Genomic DNA, 24,350 nt, shown 5'->3' with positions numbered 1-24,350 from the left:
GTTCTGATGACGCCCGTCTGGGGCTGAAGTGACCGCAGACCTCCATGCCTAAAGGCAACGTACGTTAGATCTGAGAAAAGCAAAAACTGCGATACAGCAGCTCCTGCGTCGTAGTTATTCACTCCAACTTTTACACCAGCCTGTCTCTGACTCTAGTGACATCTGTGACATTGCATCGCAGGGAGAGAGTTTTTTTATTCCTGTATATTCAGAGGTGTATATGCGTCACATGGCTCCGCTCAAATCTTTAGTATTTCATACCCCTTCCTTACATGTGAAAACCAAAACCGAAACTACGTTGTAAATACCGTTTACTAGGCGCAACCAAGTTTCCTTTCGAAATTCATATTTTTTTATTGTCTTACGGTTCGTTGTAGAAAAAAAAGAGACAAAAAACAAAACTGTTGACAATATCAACAGGTCAAATTGGTTTGACGTAGGTAAAGACGGTGACAGCACTAGCGACAGCACAAGCGCTGCATTGTATTTCGTTTGTTCTGTTCTCGCGTATAGTTTTGTTTAATCGCCATTTAGTGTTCATACTTTTAATATTGAAGTTTGGCGTCAAATAACACTGAGCCGCAATGTTCTCTGGCAACAATGAAAACCAGCTGAGCAGTTGGTTTTGTTATTTTGACATTTGTCGGCGTGGTTTGTGTGTAGCGTAACTCCATGTGCTTTAGTTTCATGTATCGGAACGAACGCTTCCACGTTCGCGCTTAGTTGGTAGAAGCTGGTCGCAAGCAGAATGCGTTGGTGCAGCGTATCTGTGCGCGACGCGATGACGAGCTACTGATCGCGGCTCGGCCATGGGCTCTGCCGCGGTGGACTTCGAGGCGCGGCTGGAGGACCACCACTGCCTGCTGGTGCTGGTTCAGCCGCTGGGGCCGGCGGGTCCGCTATGGGATCGCGCCCTGGAGCACATATGCCGGGTGCGCTGTACGCGGCTCAACGACCAGCAGCAGCCCGACGGGAGCCGCGGCGTGTGGCTTCGCTACCTGACCAACTACGCGGCCGACGGTAGCCACTGGGGCGACTTCCAGGCCCACCGCCGGGTCCTCGGACTCCTCACCGTCGGTGGGTCGGAGGCCTGCATGGACGACCTCTTCTCGCAATGCGTCCGGCCGCAGGGGGCGTGCCTTGCAAAGCTGGGCTCTTTTGTTGTTCCTATAAGTCTGAGGGCTAGGCGCCTTCCGCGTTGGCGTTGCATAACCCTCCTCGCAGTGCCGCCCCTCCTCCTCCGCTCTGAGAGTGCGTTCGTCGTATTTTCCCGTTTTCGTTTGTTTACTGGACGTTTCTATTGCACTGATCTGTTGTTTGAGTTATTCGTAGCGGCGCAATGGGTTTTGTTATAATGTTTGCACTCCTTCCTTTGCACCAGAGGGAAATGAATTTGTGTGCAGTTGACCTACATCTTGCCACAGTCCTACTCGAAGGAATGCATCCAGCTCTCAAAAAAGTGTACAGAGGGAATAGTGATGCTGCATCTAGTTTTAAAGGCGGGGCTAAATTGAGGGAGCTGGAATAATTAGCTGGGCATCGCTCTTGTCACATTCCATAATGTCCTGGCCCTGGATAGACACGTAATTAAAGCATCCCCTTGATATCAGGACGAGTAGGAACGGTTGTCAGCTGGCAATTCAGCAAAACTTGTTGTTAGGCTAGTTGGTAAGCCATGCTTTCAGAGACAACAGCGCAAATAAGGACAACGGACAAGGAAGAAGAAGGACGTACGAACAGAGGTGCTGAACTTTCAACTTTGTATGGGAAAAACTATTTCAACGTATTTATACAGAATTTTTTTAAGCGACAATGACAGACAAGGAGAGCAAGACCAATTTTTTTAAAGGACAATGGCTGAAGATCTGTATAAATACGTTGCAATAGTTTTTCCGAAATGAAGTTGAAAGTTCAGCGTCTCTGTCTGTGTCGTCCTTCTTCCTTGTTCATTGTCTTTTTTTGCGCTGGTTCCTCTGAAGGAATCTCAGCTGGCAATTAATTATTTTCTAACGTTGCTTGTCCGAAACACTCAGCTGATTTCTGTTGCCGCCTAGTAAAATTTCCCTCCCGTTCACCTCCACCCCTTATCTAGGGCAGGAGCGGGCAGAGTTACTCTTAAGAAGGTGTCCCAACTCTATGCATTTGATTCATATTTTTGCTCTTGTATTGTAGTGTGCTGCATTCTGACAGTCAGCTGCGTTCGTTCAGTGTTGTGTTATTTTTGCTTTTCCTGTTTACTATGGTTTTGGTATTGGATTTATTATGTTGGTCAAATATTTAGGGGAATCCCCCAAGGTGGAGTAGATTTGTAATAAAGGAGTAATTACTCATTGGCATACAAAGAAAAGCTATACAGCTTTCTCATAAACTTCGTAGTTAAAGAAAACTTCGTCCTGGTCCGGGATTCGAACCCGGGACCACCGCTTCACCGGAGCAGTTGCTCTACCAATTGAGCTAACCGGGATGGCAAGCTCATGGTAGGGCGAGAGCGAATTGATCAATAACTCGAAGTGGGAACCGTGTTGGTCAGATGTATAAGGGGAATCCCCCAAGTTTATGAGAAAGCTGTATACCTATTCTCTGTAGATGTATGGCTGCGCTCGGGTGGATGTCAATGAGTAATTACTGCCTTATTATGAATTTATTATATATCATAATACCAGCGGAATGGACGAAAAGGGATCAAAACAGCAACTCTGACCACTGAATAGCTGCTTTTGCGGTACAGCTTCAATCTCGGATTGTTGGAGCATGTCATGTTCAGATTCCGAACTGGGCAAGTTGGAGAGCATGCATGTTTGGAAAGAACCAGTGCGAAAGAAGAACAGTAAAGAAGTGCTTATCCGTGTTCCCTTCCTTCTGTCCTGTTCTTCTTTCATGCTGGTTTTTTTGTTGAGGTTCCAGCAGGACAAAAAGACAAGGTCATTAGAAAGAAAAAACTGGTAATGGCTCAAGAAACGAGGACACAGAAGGCACACAAAAGACAAGACTGTGTGCCTTCCGTGTCCTCGCTTCTTGTGCCATTACCAGTTTTTTCTTTCAACACGAACCCACTCGCCCAAACTAGAGTTTTGCTTGACCATAAAGCTCATTAGAGGTAAACAAAGTGCAACGCTGTAGTGTGCCGAGACCATCTCTGTTCTGCTCATCATTTTCTACTGACATCTAAATGAATCAAGGCTACTTGGTGTTGTGCAAAATATAGCCATGAAAAATGTAGTGAACATAGTGCCAAATAACCATGTTGGAAGGGCAAGAATGCTCAGAAGAAAACAGCACTTTAAATCCTTTCATTTTATTTTGCTTGCTTTTATTGTGCCAGAAATCAAAGCAGCTATGATTTGGCTTGGCATGTGGCTTTATCGAGCGCACTACTGCACCATGACATCATTATCATCCCAGCAGGTCATCCAGAGTCGCAACCAGTCACTATCCTCCATGATTCTGGGCTGGGCAGCTGAATCAGGCCAAAGTAGCGACTATTTCTAAAGCTTTCAGGCCAGTGGGTTTGCTGCAGATCCGTGCGGTAGCAGTTTCGTCACTCTTTAAAAGTCTGAAGGGGCGAGGAGAAAATTCCTGCTCACTCTGTAGAGGCTTGGAGCACTGTGAATGCTATGAACCACTAATGCTAGGAAAAATGGAATGATATCGTAGTTGAAATCAGGAGGAAGAAGTGGGCTCGGGCAAGGCATATGTAATGCGAAGGCAAGATAACCACTAATCCTTAAAGGGTAACGGAGTGGATTCCAAGGGAAGGCAAGCATAGCTAGGGGACGGCAGAAAGTTAGGTGGGTGAACGAGATTAAGAAGTTTGCGGGGATACGGTGGCCGCAGCTGGCGAAGGACAGGGTTAATTGGAGGGACATGGGAGAGGGCTTTGCCCTGCAGTGGGCGAAGTCAGGCTGATGATGGTGATGATGCACTACATACTTAAAGGATGATCTAACCTTGGCTGCCCCTATCCTGTCTTTCTATCGCTCCTCCCTTTTTTTTCCCTCCCCCTTTCCTTTTTCTCATGCTAGCTGTAACTCAGATGCTTCAGGTTTTGATGGCAGATGTCGCGGATTGCAACATCTTTTCCTTCCTTCGTTATTTTATTGATAAAGAGCCGCTAATAATTAACCTTGGCCACCTCACTACCTGCCCTAAATAGACTTATTCCCGTACCACTTCCAGCAACTCGCTACCAACTTAGAACTGCTGTTCCCATTTGAGACTGTTGAACATTACTTTAGTTTTCTGCATGTTAATTTTTAGACCCACCGTTCTGCTCTGCCTGCCTAACTCATTGATCATGCTCTGCAGTTCATGTACTGAGTGACTTAGCAAGGCAATGTCGTCAGCGAATTGCAGATTACTTAGTTATTCTTCATTAACTCTTATTCCCAACTGTTCCCATGCCAGGCCTCTGAATAACTGCTGTAAACAGGCAGTGAAGAGCATTGTCGAGATCGTGTCTCCCTGCCTGATACCCTTCCTTATTGAAATTTTATTGCTGACTTTATAAGGACTATGCTAGCTGTGTAGTCATAGATGTGTTCCAATATTTTCATGTAAGGATGAGCTACATCCTGATTTCTTAATGCCTGCATGACTGCTTTGGTTTTAAGTGAGTTATGGGGTCTTTGTTTAGTCACAAAAATAAAGAAAAGAGAACGAATATTGCATGTTTGTACCCAAAGTTTAGAGGACTGAAAAGAGCAGGCAGTATTAGTGGGAGCTCATTTCTTTATTACTATTAGGATCTGAACGCAGGATGTGGTTTGTTCACTCTCTCTTGGCGAGGGCTCAGTGCTGAGTTCTGTCACAGCACAGAACAGCGACCTGCCTTTCCACTCATGTGGCCGCACGTTGTGCAGCGAAAACACGTCATGCCCTTTCGATGTTTGTGCACTGTTGCAGGCATTTCAGCAGGTTCCTTGTTCAGCACATTTATGTTACTACCTTCCCTTGCCAAACTGTACATAGAGCTCATCACCAGTGCTCGGCTGGTTTGCGTGAACCATATAACTTCCACGGTATGTTGGCGGTTTAAGAAGACGCAAATGAATGAACCAGTGGGACAAACCATTGTGATTGCTTACCATTGTCTTTCCCTACAAGGTCCCCCTGTACAGTGCCCTGGAATTTTTGTTGCGTGTAATCAAACAGATAAACTTTGATACATGGCAGCTGAATTATAGTAGCACTTAGAGCAGCATCTTTTGTCTCCATATTGTTATTTATTTATTTCATTTGTTTATTTATTTGCATCAAGTAAAAAATACAGTAGGCTGCAGTCCCGTAGCGAAAGCTGTCATGGAGAGCTTGATGAAGCTGCAGGCTCTCCTTCACCAGTTTTTTTCACAGTGATGCAGAACAAAGGCCATCTTACGCAACCAATAATAAAGGGACTCTGAGGGCATTTCCATACAATTTTTGTTTTATTTCTTAGTGACAGTGATGTTGCTGTTCAGTGGCAAGGTATGAGGTTATTGCTGTCTTTTTTTTTCCTGCCAATGAATTCAAACTCATGATATCACAAACAACAAGGACTCGGTGACTGCTGTTTCAAAGTGAATGGCAGTGTAGGCTACTCTCAGAGATCCACAACACCATTGCAGTTTCCTTGTGAAAACGCTCGGTGATGGTTACACCTGTGCTTCATTGTTCATCAACATCATCAACATCATCAGCCTGACTATGCCCACTGCAGGGAAAAGACCTCTCCCATGTTTCTCCAATTAACCCTGTCCTTTGCCAGTTGCAGCCACTGTATCCCCGCACACTTCTCAACCTCATCCGTCCACCTAACTTTCTGCCTCCCCCTGCTACGCTTGCCTTCTCTTGAAATCCACTCCGTTACTCTTAAGGACCAGCGGTTATCTTGCCTTCACATTGCATGCCCTGCCCAAGCGCACTTCTTCCTCTTGATTTCAACTAGGAAGTCATTAACCCGCGTTTGTTCTCTCACCCGCTCAGCCTGCTTCCGATCTCTTAACGTTACACCCATCATTTTTCTCTCCATGGCTCGCTGCGTTGTCCTTAACTTAAGCTGAACCCTCTTTGTTAGCCTCCACATTTCTGCCCCATAGGTGAGTACCGGTAAGATAGAGCTGTTCTCTACTTTTCGCTTGAGGGATATTCAGTTCATGGAAGGTTTATTTTAAATGAGAGGGGCCTCTTTGTCATCAGGAGACAGTAATCTATCGATGCAATCCAACTTCAGTTAGTCCTCAGTGTCTGTTTCAGTGGAATGTCTTGGATGCGTACGGGGTGCCTCTACTTCTTTATGCTGCACTGTGCATGACGTGGTGAGCAATTTTTACATCACCTACATCGAGACAAAAATGTGCGATGATGTTCTGTGCAAAGTTTTGCTTGCTGTCGTCGGACCTTTACCAGAATGTGGAAAATCTGCTGCATTCGTTGTTGACTCGGGTGGGTGTGACAATTCTCCTCATTGGCACAGGTGAGTGTGGGAGCAAAGATGAGAGTGGCGTTGGCGGCGTAGAGGCGCTCTGCCACCTGCACGAGCAGCTGCTGCAGCAGCACCCGACGGCCATCGACTCACGCTGCCTCCTCTTTGGGGGCACTGCTCCACAGCCTCCTCCGCAGCCTGCCTCCGCATCAGGGTGAGGTTGTGTAGGATCTGAAGGTTAGGACAAGGGAGACAGGGTGCATGAATTCTTTTGTCGACCAGTTAGAACCAGTTAGGTGAAAATTCCTAACTGGTTTTAACTGGTTTTGTGCCCAAAGCTTAGAGGACTTCCAGGAAATTGACCTGTGGGTGAAAAAGCAGCAGAGTTCATTCTGCGGATGTACCTTAGAGCATGCGTTATTTAGGCTAACTGAAAAAAAAAAAGCTAACCTACTTTTAGACAGTAATTGGCTTTTAATTTGCACTATAAATGTATGCTGTACAGTTGATAAGCAGTAAGAGCTCAGTGTACTTCTGTTGATCTAGGCCCAATTTTTCAAGTAATGCAGTGCACTATTCAGCAGTGTCATTGTTTGCAAGGAGCACGTTTGTTCTTAAAAGGGAAGAAACAGCGCGAAGAAGCACGGACACACAAAGAAACGACACACACACGAGCGCTGTCGTTTCTTCGTGTGTCCGTGCTTCTTTGTGTTGTTTCTTCCCTTTAAATGCGTTACCAACTAGCCCAGAACCTTGCTTTTATGTTTGTTCTGTAGGTGTCCTCAGATGAGAGGGTGCTAGATAAATGCCAGTCTGCTGGAGGCATCCTGTCTCTTGTGGTGCTCTGTGCAGGGAGGAAGAAGCTGACCGGGGTGAAGAGGCGGTCCCTCCAGTCAGCAAGCTTCGCAGCACCCAGTGCCTGGTGAGCACCACTCTGTGTTTGGTCTCGCTGCTGGCAAATGAAGAGGTGGCCCTGAAATGCTGGAAATGCGTGGCCTGTTCCAGCTGGGCACTGGTGTGGGTTGAGTGGTGCTTTGCTGCCACTGCAACAAGACGGTGAAACAGGGTCCCTGACGATGGAAAAACATTGTTGCATGGCTGGGATCAAGAGTGGTGTACCAGTATGGAAGCTTCGAGTGTTGGTGGGTTTTAACCATAATGGTTAGTAAATCAGTGCCTTGTTTGTGCTTCGATGGCAGTTTGCCAGTATCCATCAAGAGAAAAGTATACAACAGCTGTATCTTACCGGTACTCACCTATGGGGCAGATACGTGGAGGCTGACAAAGAGGGTCCAGCTTAAGTGAAGGACAACACAGCGAGCTATGGAAGGAAAAATGATAGGTGTGAAGTGAAGAGATCGGATGCGGGTGGAGTGGGTGAGAGAACAAACGCGCATTAATGACATCCTAGTCTAAATCAAGAGGAAGAAGTGGGCTTGGGCAGGGCATCTAATGCGAAGTCCAGATAAGCGCTGGTCCTCAAGGGTAACGGAGGGGATTCCAAGAGAAAGCAAGTGTAGCAGGAGGCGGCAGAAAGTTAGGTGGGCGGATGGGATTAAGAAGTATGCGGGGATACTGTGGCCGCAACTGGCGAAGGACACGGTTAATTGGAGAGACATGGGAGAGGCTTTTGCCCTGCAGTGGGTATAGTCAGGCTGATGATGATGATAATGTTTGTGCTTCCACCTGTCCTCTTGTTTTTGTTTCTTTTTCTGTTATCTACTCTAGCCAGTGTCGTGTGTGTGCAGTGAAGTGTGATATTTCTTAATGTAGCGTACTTGCACATCTTGTTTATGTCTTCTGTGTCTCTTCTGATTTGTGTTCATTGTTCTCCTGGTTTGCTAATGGAGCCTGTAACCTCGTACACACTTGTATGTTTTTTAAGCAGTTCTGTCACACTGAATGTCTAGTAGTTTACTAAGTCCTGTCGTGCGTTGTTTTGAAGATGATAGTGTGCAGTAGAAACCACTTCTGACATGGCACATTAGTAATTGAGTGTTCATTGCTGTGTTGGGCAAGCAGCAACTACTGGACTGTGGGGCCCCTGTGTACACATTGTGCTTGATACGAAACTGTGAGAGTTCATTCTCTTTTGTGATCATTGCCTAGCTGCTCTTTCAGGCGCAGCTGCAAGAGTTGTAATTGGCAGTGTAAGCCACTCTACTGCATTGCATCTACAGCTGTCCAGTTTTATGACAATGCCATGCAAGTATTGAACAGGCAAAGTGGACTGGCAAAGCAGGTTACAAATGGCATGCATTTTGTGCACAGGCACATATTTTCATCTGTCTTCGCTTCATCATGGGGCTCTGTAAAACAGTTTGTTCGATGTTCACATGATACTTTTTGAGAGAGATATAGAGAGGGGGGAAAGGCAGGGATGTTAACCAGAAAGGTTTCCGGTTGGCTACCCTGCACAGGGGAAGGGAATGAGGGGAATGGGAGAGAGAAGGAACGGGAAACAGTCACAATCTGTCAATCAAGGCAGTCTCTCTCAAAACACAAAACAATGCCTTGTAAGCCTTGATGGCAGTCGACTATTGTGGCCACGAACCGAGGATCTTGGCCTCTGCGAAAGGGCGAGGATCAAGGCGGTCCAGAGCACAACGCAGCTTACGTCTTTCGTTAACGAAGACAGGGCACTCATACAAGAGATGATACTGGTTGTCATTGTGTGGAGGAACCGAATGGAGCACATATGTAAGTTCACGTTGAATGTAGACTTTGCTGGTTCTTTTGTGCGTAGTAGAAGTAAATGCTTCATAGCCAGATGATCGTAAAATGTTGGGCAGATTCGGTTCACAGATAACCAGAATGGGGAAGCGGTTGTCATAAACATGGTGTCTGATATCTGAAATCCGGGACTGGAGCCCGCGGGCATTCCAATGAAAAATAAAAGCTTGCTTGACTTTCTTCGGAAAAGATAGTTCCAGGGGAGCCATAGTGTCTTATAATGCAGAGCTGCAAGAAATGGCTGTAGCGCGTATAGTACTTGCAATGCATTGTGTGCTACTGGCGTGCACAAGCTGGACAGCAGAGCATGCATGACGTTCATCAGTGACGTGAGCATTGCAATCACTTGCATATCTTCGCCATGGTCGGAATCATGCTTTTTGCCCGGATCAGTCGTAGGTGTCGCAGACATGGGGCGTGGCAACGTACCTGACGCAGTACGCACTCTAGGCTTTGGTAGTGGTGGCCACGCGGTATCAGAGGCAGCAGGGCGTGTGTCACCAGTTGCCGGGCTTTCCTGATTTGTTGTCGGTGGAGGCGGACAAACTGCAGTGCCGCTTGGGGTCTTCTCTTCGAAGGTATTTGTTCCCTTCAACGACCTTCGGCGGTGGCGCAAACGACGTCGTCGCACCTGTGAAGCGGCTTCTCTGTGGGTTGAATGGTCACGCACCATTTGCTTCAATACCGCCCTCTCAGTCTTAAGGCGAGGGCAGTCCTTCGAGGAAGAGTCGTGAGGGCCACGACAGTTGGCACACTTCAAGGCAGTCGTGCGGCGACTGTCGCTGCTGTGTGGCTCAGAACATCTTGGGCACACGATGGAAAAAATTGTGTGGCTGTTGGGGGGTAGAGTAATGGACTTTCCGCCACTGCAGCTGTACCCGGAGCTGGACGGGGAGAAGCTGGAGCGGGACGTGGCAGACTTTGCGGCCTCCCTGGCCTGGGTGCTGGAGTCACGCCGGCTGGAGCGCTGCTTCGACAGGCACGGCCCGTCCGCCTCTGCGCTGCCCCTGCTCAAGGCGCCCTTTGAGGACTTTGTCGGCCTCGACACCGAATCCAGGTGGGGCTGCTGTCTCTGAGGCACCTTCTCACTTTTGTTGCAGTAGCTTTTGAGCACATGTATGTACATGTACTTGTACGTATGTGCATGCACGGGCTTTGTGGCAGGCAACCTACCTGCCCACCGGGTTGTGGGCAACCTGCCAGGTATGTTCACCTGACAAGCCTTTACCCGGGTCTTTACTCAAAGGCCTTCATGGTAAATGCCTTCTAGGTAAAAAGGCCTTGAGCCCGACTCTTAGGTGAAATGCCTCTAGCACATAATATCCTTAAATACCCGCCATAGCTAGAGCTACGACACAATATTTTATGCTTAGCCATGCTAAACCATGTGCTATGTTTTCTTGTTTATTTATTTATTTATTATTTATTTATACATAGTGCAGCCCTATTGGGCTATTGCAGGGGTGGGTGTGAACAACAATGTAGGAAAACATGGAGCACAAAAATGGCAAACATCCGAAACAGTACGAGTGAAAACAAGAAAAACGGAAAAACTATTCAATGGCCGCTAAAAACAGCTCTAAAGGAAGAGGCGAGTAGAACCGGGTAAACAATTCCAATATTCGATTGCACGTGGAAAAAAACTGTATTTAAAAGTGTCCGTGCGGGCAAAATAAGGCGTGATGTTTAGGCTGTGATGACTTCCTAGTTTTAGATGGTATAGCAGGGGTTAGGTAATCATTTGCAGAGGTCAGGCAGAAAGAGTTAATAATAGGGGTGTGCGAATAGTGGTTTTTTGATTCGAAGCGAATTCGAAGCGAATAGCAATTTTCTTCGAATAATTTCGAAGCGAATAGTTCGAATAGTACTTCTGGCACTAAAAAGAGGCTGAGTGACAGTAGGCATTTCCAAAACCATTTATTTTCCCAACACACGATGCCATTACACACTGCACTGAGGCTTTATTTAAAACCACACTTCAAAATTTTAACACCTAGAGTGAAGAACAATTTTTACTGGAAATTTATACTGGAAGAACAACTTTTACATTCCCAGACTTGCATTCCCTCGAGCAAGAATGGAAACGGCTGTACAAAACTCGCGCCGCAAGCGAAACGTCATTCGCACCGCTCGCGCGTCCTGGCAAAATTGTCCCCGGTAGTACTTCCGAGCAGCACTCAGCATCGTGCTTCCATCAAGAATGCTCTCAGCCTCCAACATATGGGAGTGCCCGAGTTGCGGCGATGGAGTTCGGCACACCACCGAAGATGGCTCAATGCCCTGATTACGGCGGCGCTCCGTTCCCATCAACGCGCAAGCAGTCAGAATAGCAAGAAAAGACGCCAGTGGTAGATGCCGAGCGTTAACGGCAGTAATCCTCCACGGGTGCACAATAAGCTTAGCGTTATCACACGCTAAAGGCGCCCTTCCCATTGACGTAAGTATACACTTGGGCGACATCGAGTCCCCGCGCTGCTGCTGAATTTTTCACGCCTCCGCCGGTAATATGATGGCTTGCTTGAAAGCTGCCGAGAACGGTCGCTCATGTTCCGTACGCATGATTCGTCACCTGACTGGGTGAAGCGATAGCGCGGTAGGGCTGCATGTGTATCTTCGCATCTGTCCTATCTGGTAATCTTTTCCGCAACTCTAACGGGAAAAAAAATCGAGAGGCGGTGGAGCGGGCGCGGCTTCGGTGCTTATCTGATCTTCCAGCCAGCGTCCGCGGACGCCGCGGAGGACGCGGTTGTTGCGGTGTGTGACGCGCGTCTTTTTTCGTTTTTCTTTCTTTCCTCTTATCTTTGAACTCTCCTCTATCTGCACGTGGCAGCGGTGGTGGCTCGGCTCGAGCCAGTCGGCAGGCCCGTGCACTTTCCTTTTCATCCTTCGCTCAGTCGCAACAACAACAACAGTAAACTGAGGTTTCTTGTTTTGAAGCTTAGACGACTGATGGCTGTGCTCTTCCTTCTTTGCGTCTGCCTCGACACGGTGGCAGCGACGCGGCTTATGGCAGCCTTAGTGCGGAGGCTCGGAGACGGCCAGAACGCAGGATCTTCTGCAAGAGCGCGTCGCCCTCACCTTTATTTCGTTTGTAGCTGGGTTCGCACCCCGACCTGGTTGTGATTCGTGTATTCACTGACCCCCGAGCGTTGAAAGCGCGATAAAAAAAAGCCATCTATGCGGCAATACTCGGAACTGAAACCACATAAAGCAAGCGGGCAAGCGCCCCAGAAACACTATTCGCGCGAGGCGAATACTTCGAAATTTCGAATACCGAGAATTCGGTGCGAAGCGAATATCGAATACCGTGCTATTCGATCGAATATTCGAAATTATCGAATATTCGCACACCCCTAGTTAATAATGCAATACAGAAATTTTAAAGACTCAGTCCTTCGTCGAGATGAGAGTGGTTGCAGGCCCAGTGATGAAAGTGCTGTGGAAGGCGAAAAATCTCTACCAAACCTGTGGCATATGAAGCGAACGGCTTTCTTCTGCACTGCCTCGATTTGGTTAATTTCGCGTTGTTTATGCAGGTTCTATACAGGGGAGGCGTATTCAAGTAGTGGACGGATTAGCGATTTAAACATTAGTAGCTTCGTATCTCTAGGAGCAGCTTTTATTGTGCGACGGAGGTATCCTAACTTTTTCAGTGCCTTTGAGGTTATGAAATCTATATGTTTGTACTTTTCCTGTTGGCCCATGGGCCTGCTTGTCTTGGCTATTCAGAATGTGACTGCTCTGCAGCAAATCTGGAACATTTTTCTGAGTGGCAGGGAGGGGGTGGGGTGCAAGACTTCGGGTTTGTTTCATTATTGTTTTGTTTGCTATTATTGCTTTAATGTTAAACTTTATATTTTTTTTTTTGGTTAGTATTCGTTGTTATTTTAAAATTTTCGGAGGGGTATTTGTGAGGGTATGCAAAACCTGAATTGAAATGGGCAGCTCCGTAATGATGCACACAAAAGGAGTGACAGACTGCATTAAAGAAAATTGCTTACAGACTGTTTCAGTTGTGGTAATAATGCTCATGGATTGAAGTCAGTTAATCGATTACTTCTGTTGGGACATGATTGGTGTAGGTTAGCAAAACGGAAGGCTTTACAACTGGCTATGAAGTTAACCAGTGTAACCCTACTCTTCTTTACACTAATTATGTCCTGGAATTGAGCATCTGTGAGAAATATTATCTGAGTGCAGGTAGTCAGATAATAAGGGGGGGGGGGGGGGGGGGCCTTTTTTCCTGTGAAGAAATGTTGGGGTGGTGACTGCCCTCCTTGCCACTGCCCCCCCCCCCCCCCCCCCCCCCCCCCTGCTGTGGGAGCATTTTGTATGGCCATAACATGCCTTCTGTTTTCTTTTTGAGATGCATGTGCACTGAGGATCATTGTGAGAGGGAGAATCAGTGTTGCCTGCCTTCCAACAAATGCAAACAACGGGCATTGGCTAGAATAGCTAGGATGCTGTGTGTTCTCAAGGGGAGCGAACACAGTGATCAGTCTCTCAACTTTTCATCTGTTATTGCTTCTCACACAAGAAAATGTGAACTCATGCTACTTAGAACATGATCTTCACACTTATGTGTCACCTTCTACTGTAGAGCCATCTACCTAGCAACACTTGTAGCAGGTCTTCACCATGGACCTCCTTATTTTTATTCTGCTTTTTGATAGATGTGGGTGCATGCATTGTTTTCCTCTGATGGTTGCGACTACCTTTGTTGGGAAATTTGCTTTCAGTGCAGCATTCATCATTATTGTCCCCTTGCTGTAAAGGGAGGTTGGAAACCAAGCAATGTCACAAGGACGCTGTAGACACTGCATTCCTTAAAGTCAAGTTTTGTTGCATCTAATGTAGGGCGTAAAAAATAAATAACATAATGCAGCGTTGAGAGGCACAGTGGTCTGGACTCATGAACCTGTTACGCATCAGAAACAAGAGCGTCGTATTGAGGTGTTGCGATTTCGAAGGCCGGCATAGACAGGTGTTGCTGCTGCCATTGGTATGCAGGGCTGCCACTCCCAGATGTGTTTCAGTGCTTGCATTCCCTGGAGATGATGGTATATTTTTGAACCATAATTGCAGTCGGATTCCATGCAGTGAGCAGCCAGGGTGACCATTGCTGCATTGTGTCAATCATGGCAGTAATCAATAAGTTGATTACCACCTGAAGGCACAGCGCACGAAGGACGGGACTAAGACAGAGACAAACACAGCGCTGTTTTTTTTTTTTTGGATATCACTGGCTTGTTTTGCAACACTGTGGCCACTTCTTAATCTGAAAATCACCAGAAAGTCATCAATGTATCGGAACACACGTACCACTGAAGGTCCAAGTAAGGCTTTGTGTACATTTTGGTCCAAGGAAGCTAAGAGACAGTCACTGAGGAACGGAGCGAGGCTCGAGCCTATACAGGCTCCCTCCTTCTGGATAAAGTAGCTGCCGTTGACAGACATGACTGTCGAGCACAGATATAGATCTAGTAGATCAAGGAGGCTGACAACGTTGATTCCGCAGTGGTTTTGGAATTTGGTGGCACTGTACAAGTGAATTGCTCGCCCCGCCGCGGTGTGCACGGCTTCTTGAGGGAGGGAATAGAACATGGCCTTGATGTCAACAGACAAAGGTTTCTCCTGAAAAAATCCAGACACAGCTGCTGGGCGGTGCACAAGGAAAGGGTTATTGATGGTTAGTTCCGAAAAACAGTTTTGAAGGTAGCACCTGAGGGCAAGTTTCCAAGTACCCTTTTCGGTTACAATGACGCGAAAAGGGCATTCCGTCGTGTGCGTTTTGGCCGAGAAGAAGCATTGCAAGCTCAAGCCAGTGCTTTTGTTTACACTGGTCGCCAGCTTGTCCAAGCCAGCACTGTGTTTGTCTCTGTCTTAGTCTGATCCTTCATGCGCTGTGCCTCCAGTTTGAACCATGTACCGACTAGCCCAGGCAAATACCTTGCTGATTACCACTGCAAGACAGGGCTACTAATTGGAGGGGCCTTTGCCCTGCAGTGGGCGCAGTCAGGCTGATGATGATGACCTTTGTAAAAACCCTTTGTGCACCGAAGCAGGGTGTTATACGCACTGCCAGGTGGAAAGGGGAATGCGCAGTTTCCTTCTGCCTTTGTGATGGAAGGGTTATTCCGGGTAACCTCGTTTCTGCATAGCGATGTGGCACACGAATGCCCGTTTCTTCTTCTGCGCAGGCAGTTCCGCCGCCGGTGCCAGGGCCGCCAGCGCAAGCAGCTGGGCGACCTGAGCCTGCAGCTGGGCCTGGGGCGGGAAGCACACGCCCTCTACACCGAGGCCCAGGAGCTGCTGCGGAGCGTCCCCGACTGGCTGTGGCTGGCCGCCACCCTCGAGGGGGCCGTGGCCGCCACCTGCACACTGACGGGTGAGCTTCCACAAGTGCGGAAGTGGTTAGGAGTGGGGGCACTGCTGTCTGCAGGAAGTGGTTAGGAGTGGGGGTGCTGCTGTCTGCAGAAAGTGGTTGGGAGTGGGGGCGCTGCTGCCTCCAGGAAGTGGTTAGGAGTGGGGGCTGACTCTCTCGGACAAGTCGCGACATGCAGCGTGACTCATCCAGCCACCGCGGCGCCGACACGGACCCTTCCTCCTCTCCTCCTCTCCGTCGGTGCGAACTCCTCCGCCGCTCGCCGGCTCTCGACCATTGGTCTAATTTGAACGGTGGCCAGTGATTGGAGGATTTGAACGGCTGGCTGCCGTAACCGTTACCAGCGGCTACAAAAACGGACCCGCGCTGAACCCGAGCAGCAGACGGGCAGCAGAAGAGCCATCACGCCGGAGCTACGCTCGCCGCCGGGGCCGCCCTTCTTCTGTGTGCCTGCCCATGGTGCTCTTGACTCTTGTATCATGTAAAAGCCCTTGTACATACTGTACATAAACGTCCTTTACTCGCCGTCGCCTCGATCGTTTCCTGGCTCGGACTCCCAGTCCCAACAGTGGTGACAACAGTGGGATGCCCCAGTCCCAACAGTGGCGTCAACGGTGGGATGCCAAAGTCCCAACAGTGGTGGCAGCGGTGGGATGCCCCAGTCCCAACAGTGGTGGCAGCGGTGGGATGCCCCAGTCTCAACAGTGGTGGCAGCGGTGGGATCGACCGGCGTCAGCTACCTCGGCGCGGTGAGTGCCTGATGTTTTCCCCTCAATTCGCCAGACTGCTCTAGCACAGGTGATTGTAGTTTAGAGTAGGGCTGTGTGTTGCACTGGAGAGAGCTTTGCTGTTTCGAGCCAAGTCGGAGCGCTTTGAAACGAAAGCTGGTGCAGAGGGAGTAAACGAGGCGTTTTGGAAAGAATTTCTTGCGCGTATCATACTAGTAGCGCTATAGTAGTGAACGGCAAGGGAATTCTAAGAAAAGGGCAAACTACAAGAGGCTATTGTGAGTGATGGAGAACTTCAATGTGAAGGAACTCATCGAAATTTGTGAAGAGTTGGGCATTGATTTGGGCCCCGCAAAACGAAAGCATGCGATTCTTGAGCTCATGCGAAAGGAGAATGTAACGGCTGAGGAAGCCAATGAGGCCTGGGAAGAGATCACAGAACGCCGTGAGCGCGAGGAGGCCGAAAGACGCCGTGAGCGCGAGGAGGCCGAAAGACGCCGTGAGCACGAAGAGGCTGAAAAACAGAAGCAGCTTGAGCGCGAACAGGCAGAACGTGAGCGCGAGGAGGCAGAAAAACGGAGGCAGCTTGAGATAAAACGGCATGCCCGCGCTAAGAAACAGATGGACCTGGAGCTTGAAGCACACGAGATCTTTTATGAGAGAAATAGAACATTGTTCGCTCTGCATGAGACCAACGGTCAGCAGCTGAGAGACAGGCCGCAGCCCTTCGTGATCGCCGAAGATATGGCGAAATATCTTGCGGAGTTCGAGCGCGTCTGCGAGAGAAAGCGCGTTGAGCGGAATGGTTGGGCACAGAAGTTGGTAGCCCTGCTTTCCAGCGAACCGTATGACGTTGTCAAGCGCCTGTTGGACGACGGCTTGGCGGACTACGATGAGCTGAAAAGCTTCTTACTGGCGAGATATAACGTGTCACCGCTGGTCCTTCGCCAAAGGTACCTGCGAGAGAATAGCACCCCATCGTTTAACGATTTTCCGTACCAGTTTAAAGCCGACATTTTAGAGTGGCTCGAAAATGCTGAAGGGTCGGAAGATCGTGACGCAGAGGTAGAGTGCGTAGCTGTAGAGCAGAGCTGCCAGTGCGGCACAGAGGAAGGTAGTCCGTACATGGCAGATGTAACTGCTGCGGTAACATTGGGAATTGCCCCGCATTCGCCAACTGAGAAAACCTCTACCCCATCGGATAAGGTAGTCACAGCATCGGACGATGCACAAACAGAGGTCTCGCCCATTGAGATTGTGGCGGAGTTACCGGAAAGCGAATCTCCTAGCGTGTCGAAAGCAGGAGAAGTTGCCGAACAGGGCAGAGAGGACGTCCGTCTGGACATGAATGAAAACGCCTGCGCCGACGCAAGCGAAGTAGATGAGGTCGGCACACCGTGTTGTGCAGCGCGTTCGGCAGAAATGCAGAAACCTGAGACTTCCGATCAACGGATGCGGACGCATATAGAGTTTGCGGACGCTGAGTTGTGCGTTAGTGTCTCTGGCGAGGAATGCAAAACGAGTCCCGTGCTTTCGCACTGCTCTGAGCTTTGCGACATTCCAGAAATCAGCTGCAGTAGCGGGAACACCGCGACTGAGTGCACAGCCGACCCTCAACCGAAATTGGCTGAAACGCGTCAGGAGCATGACGAGAGCTGCGTATCAGCAGTAATGTCGACAGAAAACACTGGTTCGTCTGCGCCTGAAGAAACTAAGGTGCTGGACGACAGTGGAGAACAGAACGTTCCAGACGACATAGGGGCGGTAGACGTCAGCCCGTCCGAGAAAGATGAGGACGAATGCGCACTCAGTGACGCTGACAAGGAAGAACGCAGTTTGGAGGAGGCTAGTAAAGGCGCCAAAGACAGGTCTGATCTAGGTAGCGCACGTGAATCGGCTGAGTATCACAGTGACATTGTCAGAGAACAGGAACCTAGGCGACGAAAGCAGCATGTGCTTCCTCAGGAGAAAATGAAAGGCAAGCAAAAGAAAGAAAGCTGCAACCGGAAGGAAAGTAACAGCCAGTTCCGAAAAGTGAGCTATCACCACAAGGTGACCGACAAAGAGTGCTGCCGCCAAAAGGACAGTAAAGGCAAGCTCGAAAGAGAGAGCTGTCACCGAAAGACGATGAAAGGCAGGCAAAAGAAAGAGTGGTGCCGCCGAAAGATGAAAGGAAGGCATAAGAAAGACAGGCGCCGCCGAAAAGAGGGAAAGGGCAAACGCGCGAAAACGGGTTTCCACCATCGGAAGCGCCAGCGTCGCCGGCAAAATGACTTCAGTAAAGTCAGTCACGTTGTCAGCCCTGAAACAAGCGTCAGAACCAGAGCTAAAGAAATGTGCGAGGCATTACTATCGCGCAAATCGAAGCGCATAAGTGTGTCGGGGCACATAGGTCTGGGCAGTAGAATAAACTGCAAAAAGAAATCGTGCAAACATTCGCGCGGAAAAGTGCACCAAGGCACCAAACCGAGATTCAAGAGAGCGCTGCCCGGGAGGCGAAAAATTAAGGAGCGGGACAAGTGTGAATCTTGCCGCCAGCACGGAGAGAGCGAGACGCGCAAAGGCACGTGCTCTCATGCGGGCTCTCGCTTTCCGCTGCATTCACGGGAGAGACCGCGCTCCCACAGAAAGCGGCACGCGCGCGCAAGGAAAACGCGAGTACGGCTCAAAGAGCGAAAGATTGTACGAGGCCGCAGTGACAGGGGCAAGAAAATGGCCAAGAAGAAACCGTCTAAGCGCTCAGCCAAGCACAGTTATCGCGAGAGAAAGCCGCGATTCGAAATGACGCCACTTAGGCGTAAAATCAAAAGGCCGTGTAGAGGCGAACTACACACCGAGCGGAAAGGCAAACGGATGCGCGAGAAAGTCAAGACTCGTGCAAGGTCTGACTTGCCCCCACGAACAGAGAGAAAGAAAGAACGGTCCCATCGGAAGCGTTGCGCACTCGCTATGGGACGTCGCGACTGGCACGCGAAGCGCAAAGAAAGGGACAAGTTGCCAGTCTATGAAAGCGAATCGCTCTCGTACTGTAGCTCCCGTAGAAACTGGAAAGACAAGTACAGAGAGAAAGAAAAGCGCGTATACCGCGAAAGAGGCAGAGACATTAGCTACCGCGGTAGTAGAGAGAGAAAGAAAAGCGCGTCTACCGCGAAAGAGGCAGAGACGTTAGCTACCACGGTAGTAGAGAGAGAGAGAGAGAAAAGCGCAGCACAGCGCAAGAGGCAGAGTCACTAGTTTCCGCTGTAGCGGGTGTCGTTTACTGTCCGTTAGAAGCGAGGAAAACGCGAACGTAGACGCACTAAGCCGTGTGTTCTAAGCAAGGCTGGCTTCGCCTCCTCGTGACCTACATTTTGTCTCTTCGCGAACCGCTGTTAAGTTCGCTCGTAGATCCGGGAAAAATTAATGTCCTCATTTGTGGCCTCAGCTGACTGTTTTCCTGGCCGAGTAATCTCAAGAGAGCGAATTTATTTTGCATTCATTTCATTCCGAGTGTTTCCTGTGTTTGAAACTTTGTTTGAGTTAATTACTTTCGAGTTCTCGTATCCCACATGCGTCTCTTGTTGGAGAGGGAACAAAAAGGGGACAGAAATGTAGCCAACAGCGATTTGAGACTTTAAGTCTGGTGTATTGACGGGTGACAGAAGGCACTTGCTCGTGTTGGGTGTTGCCTGTTGTCGGTCGGTTCTTTGCAACCTGCAGAACGATCAACGACCGATGCTGAGAAGCAAGCTCTTCTGAAGGACCGAGCGTAGCTGATCCAGTCACCTGGGCGACAAAGCTGCGGAGCAGTGATCCTGTCCTGACGAACGGGACCCGTTCTCGGAAAGGAGCCTGGAGCTACCTGCGGCTGAACACCGGACGAGAACTTGGAGGAGCCTGGCGTACGAGCGCGCCCCGCATCCGAGCCACGCGGAAGTAGCTCGTCTTCGCGGCGCATTGTCTGGCGGCGGTGGTGCTGTAGTGCCAGAGCACACATTTCGTTGGCTGGCCTCTCTGGAAACAAGCGCTGCGCGCCCGCCGTCGCTCAAAGCAGGCCCAGACTCTCTCGGACAAGTCGCGACATGCAGCGTGACTCATCCAGCCACCGCGGCGCCGACACGGACCCTTCCTCCTCTCCTCCTCTCCGTCGGTGCGAACTCCTCCGCCGCTCGCCGGCTCTCGACCATTGGTCTAATTTGAACGGTGGCCAGTGATTGGAGGATTTGAACGGCTGGCTGCCGTAACCGTTACCAGCGGCTACAAAAACGGACCCGCGCTGAACCCGAGCAGCAGACGGGCAGCAGAAGAGCCATCACGCCGGAGCTACGCTCGCCGCCGGGGCCGCCCTTCTTCTGTGTGCCTGCCCATGGTGCTCTTGACTCTTGTATCATGTAAAAGCCCTTGTACATACTGTACATAAACGTCCTTTACTCGCCGTCGCCTCGATCGTTTCCTGGCTCGGACTCCCAGTCCCAACAGTGGTGACAACAGTGGGATGCCCCAGTCCCAACAGTGGCGTCAACGGTGGGATGCCAAAGTCCCAACAGTGGTGGCAGCGGTGGGATGCCCCAGTCCCAACAGTGGTGGCAGCGGTGGGATGCCCCAGTCTCAACAGGGCGCTGCTGTCTGCAGGAAGTGGTTGGGAGTGGGGGCGCTGCTGTCTGCAGGAAGCGAATATTCCTAAAACCACATCCGCAGGGATAGACGAAATTCCAATTAAGCTGATTAATGAACTTGGCCCAAGAAGCAAGGACGCGCTGATAAAAGCATTGGAGGCAGTCATAACAAATCAGCAAATTCCGCACAGCTGGAGACAGAGTAAAATGAATTTGATTTATAAAGGGAAAGGAGATAAGATGAACATAAAATCCTTCCGTCCGATTACGATAACATCTGTTATGTACAGGCTGGCAATGCAGGCGGTGAAATTAAAAATGCAGTCATGGGTAGAAGGGAATAGGATACTCGGAGAACTTCAGAATGGGTTCAGAAGGGGTAGGCGGTTAGATGATAGCCTATTCGTGCTTACCCAATGCATAGAAATAGCTAAGGCGGAAAATAGACCTCTGTTTATAGCCTTTCTAGACATAAGCGGTGCATACGATAACGTGAACAGTGAACTCCTGTGGAGCATATTGAAAGATTTAGGTATTGGTGATGAGGTAATTGATTTTCTACAGGAAATCTACCGAGATAATGAAGTTGAAATTACATGGGAAGGGAAAAAAAGTACCACAACTGTAGGGGTGCACAAAGGATTAAGGCAAGGTTGCCCTCTATCACCGCTGCTGTTCATGCTTTACGTGATAAATATGGAAAGAAGGCTAGAAGAAAGTAATCTGGGTTATAATCTATCGTACAGATTAGGCGGAAATGTAGTTGAGCAGCGACTCCCGGGTTTAATGTATGCGGACGATATTGTACTGTTAGCAGATAGCCAGGAAGATTTACAAACTTTGGTTAATTGCTGTGGAGACGAAGGAGACGCTCTAGGATTCAGTTTTAGCGCAACTAAATCAGGTGTGATGATTTTTAACGATACAACTGATCAGGTGTTTACAATACAAGGCCACGAAATACCCAAAGTGGCCGAATACAAATACCTCGGGATATGGCTAAACGAAGGGCAGATATACACGGAAAAGCATGAACAGGCTCTTAGGGCAAAAGGACGAAGAGACGCCGGGATAATGAAACATAGGGCATTATGGGGGTACAACAAATATGAAGTACTAAGAGGTATTTGGAAAGGAATAATGGTGCCGGGACTTACTTTCGGCAATGCGGTTCTGTGCTTAAGGGCAGAAGTTCAGTCGAGATTAGACGTAAATCAGAGAGCTGTTGGAAGATTAGCACTAGGTGCCCACGGCAAAACCACAAACGAGGCAGTACAAGGGGATATGGGCTGGGCATCGTTCGAGGCACGGGAAGCTAAGAGTAAAATACTATATGAAGAACGCCTGAGGAAATTGGACGATAACAGATGGGCAGCTAAGGTATTTAAATATTTATACAGAAAGAACGTTGACTCACAGTGGCGGAAAAGAACTAGAAAACTAACCAGTAAGTATGCCGGTCATGAGGACGGAGAAAGAAAGAGCATTAAACGACAGGTTAAAAACGCGGAAGTTAAAAATTGGATGAATTCAATGGAAAAGAAACATAGTGTAGAACTATATCGATTCTGGAAAAGGCAGATCAGGAAAGAATTTTTCTATGATAACTCAAGAGGCAGTGCCCTACTTTTTGAAGCTAGATCAGGGTGTCTTAGAACGCGCAGCTACAAAAAGAAATTTAACGAAGAAGATGACACATGTGCAGTGTGTGGTAGATCTGTGGAAACAATTGAACACCTCATAATCAAATGTGATGGTATCCATCCGGATGTCGATGCAGGCACAGTCACTCTTTCTGAGGCCCTAGGGTTTAAAGATAACAATGGTCATGTAAATAAATCTGCAGTGGAAGTCAGCAAAAAGCGATTGGAGGATTGGTGGCTGAAAAGCAGAGATGTGGCATAAGGTTAGAATAGTAGGAAACCGTAGGCAAAGTTGATGGAGAATCTTAATGAGAATTGCCAACACAGTAAACAAAAAAAATAATAAATAAAGAAAAGCTGAGCATGGTGGCAATTGCCACCACCCCGTTTCAAAGGGGGTGCTCCTATCCATCCATCCATCCAGTGGTTGGGAGTGGGGGCACTGCTGTCTGCAGGAAGTGGTTGGGAGTGGGGGCACTGCTGTCTGCAGGAAGTGGTTAGGAGTGGGGGCACTGCTGTCTGCAGGATGTGGTTAGGAGTGGGGGTGCTGCTGTCTGCAGAAAGTGGTTGGGAGTGGGGGCGCTGCTGCCTCCAGGAAGTGGTTAGGAGTGGGGGCGCTGCTGTCTGCAGGAAGTGGTTGGGAGTGGGGGCACTGCTCTCTGCAGGAAGTGGTTGGGAGTGGGGGCACTGCTGTCTGCAGGAAGTGGTTAGGAGTGGGGGCACTGCTGTCTGCAGGAAGTGGTTAGGAGTGGGGGCACTACTGTCTGCAGGAAGTGGTTAGGAGTGGGGGCGCTGCTGTCTGCAGGAAGTGGTTGGGAGTGGGGGCGCTGCTGTCTGCAGGAAGTGGTTAGGAGTGGGGGTGCTGCTGTCTGCAGGAAGTGGTTAGGAGTGGGGGCACTGCTGTCTGCAGGAAGTGGTTAGGAGTGGGGGCACTGCTGTCTGCAGGAAGTGGTTAGGAGTGGGGGTGCTGCTGTCTGCAGAAAGTGGTTGGGAGTGGGGCGCTGCTGCCTCCAGGAAGTGGTTAGGAGTGGGGGCACTGCTGTCTGCAGGAAGTGGTTGGGAGTGGGGGCACTGCTGTCTGCAGGAAGTGGTTAGGAGGGGGGGCACTGCTGTCTGCAGGAAGTGGTTAGGAGTGGGGGTGCTGCTGTCTGCAGGAAGTGGTGTGGAGTGGGGGCGCTGCTGTCTTCAGGAAGTGGTTGGGAGGGGGGGCACTGCTGTCTGCAGGAAGTGGTTAGGAGTGGGGGCTCTGCTGTCTGCAGGAAGTGGTTGGGAGTGGGGGCGCTGCTGTCTGCAGGAAGTGGTTGGGAGTGGGGGCACTGCTGTCTGCAGGAAGTGGTTAGGAGTGGGGGCACTGCTGTCTGCAGGAAGTGGTTAGGAGTGGGGGCGCTGCTGCCTCCAGGAAGTGGTTAGGAGTGGGGGCGCTGCTGCCTCCAGGAAGTGGTTAGGAGTGGGGGCGCTGCTGTCTGCAGGAAGTGGTTGGGAGTGGGGGCACTGCTGTCTGCAGGAAGTGGTTAGGAGTGGGGGTGCTGCTGTCTGCAGAAAGTGGTTGGGAGTGGGGGCGCTGCTGCCTCCAGGAAGTGGTTAGGAGTGGGGGCGCTGCTGTCTGCAGGAAGTGGTTGGGAGTGGGGGCGCTGCTGTCTGCAGGAAGTGGTTGGGAGTGGGGGCGCTGCTGTCTGCAGGAAGTGGTTAGGAGTGGGGGCGCTGCTGTCTGCAGGAAGTGGTTGGGAGTGGGGGCGCTGCTGTCTGCAGGAAGTGGTTTGGAGTGGGGGTGCTGCTGTCTGCAGGAGCTGCCAGTGGAGCTCTTTATTAAAGCGAAAGCCTTTAATGCCTCATCGTTGTCGATAGAAGGTTGTTAGCGGAGCTGTC

The 24,350-nt window shown here is 49.6% G+C and overlaps 1 protein-coding gene across 3 annotated transcripts in view; it reads left to right on the top strand.

Moving 5' to 3' along the window:
- Nucleotides 1-609: 609 nt before the first annotated feature.
- Nucleotides 610-24,350, top strand: part of brun (trafficking protein particle complex subunit brun) — an 87,342-nt gene continuing 63,601 nt past the window's right edge. For 2 of the 3 annotated variants that reach the window (XM_089562903.1, XM_089562902.1), the window contains exons 1-5: nucleotides 611-1,077; nucleotides 6,452-6,614; nucleotides 7,253-7,322; nucleotides 10,006-10,190; nucleotides 15,334-15,521. In XM_089562903.1, coding sequence (XP_089419029.1) covers nucleotides 810-1,077; nucleotides 6,452-6,614; nucleotides 7,253-7,322; nucleotides 10,006-10,190; nucleotides 15,334-15,521 — 874 coding nt within the window. In that variant the 5' untranslated portion in view covers nucleotides 611-809. Of the gene's footprint in view, nucleotides 1,078-6,451; nucleotides 6,615-7,252; nucleotides 7,323-10,005; nucleotides 10,191-15,333; nucleotides 15,522-24,350 lie in introns of all 3 variants that reach the window. The other variant, XM_089562904.1, reaches the window with a different exon arrangement.

The sequence above is a fragment of the Amblyomma mixtum genome, chromosome 10 (assembly GCF_055824585.1).
Source record: "Amblyomma mixtum isolate Tamu chromosome 10, ASM5582458v1, whole genome shotgun sequence".
Taxonomy (NCBI): Eukaryota; Metazoa; Arthropoda; class Arachnida; order Ixodida; family Ixodidae; genus Amblyomma; species Amblyomma mixtum.
The sequence above is the reverse complement of the archived record's forward strand: the minus strand, read 5'-3'. Positions and strand labels throughout refer to the sequence as shown.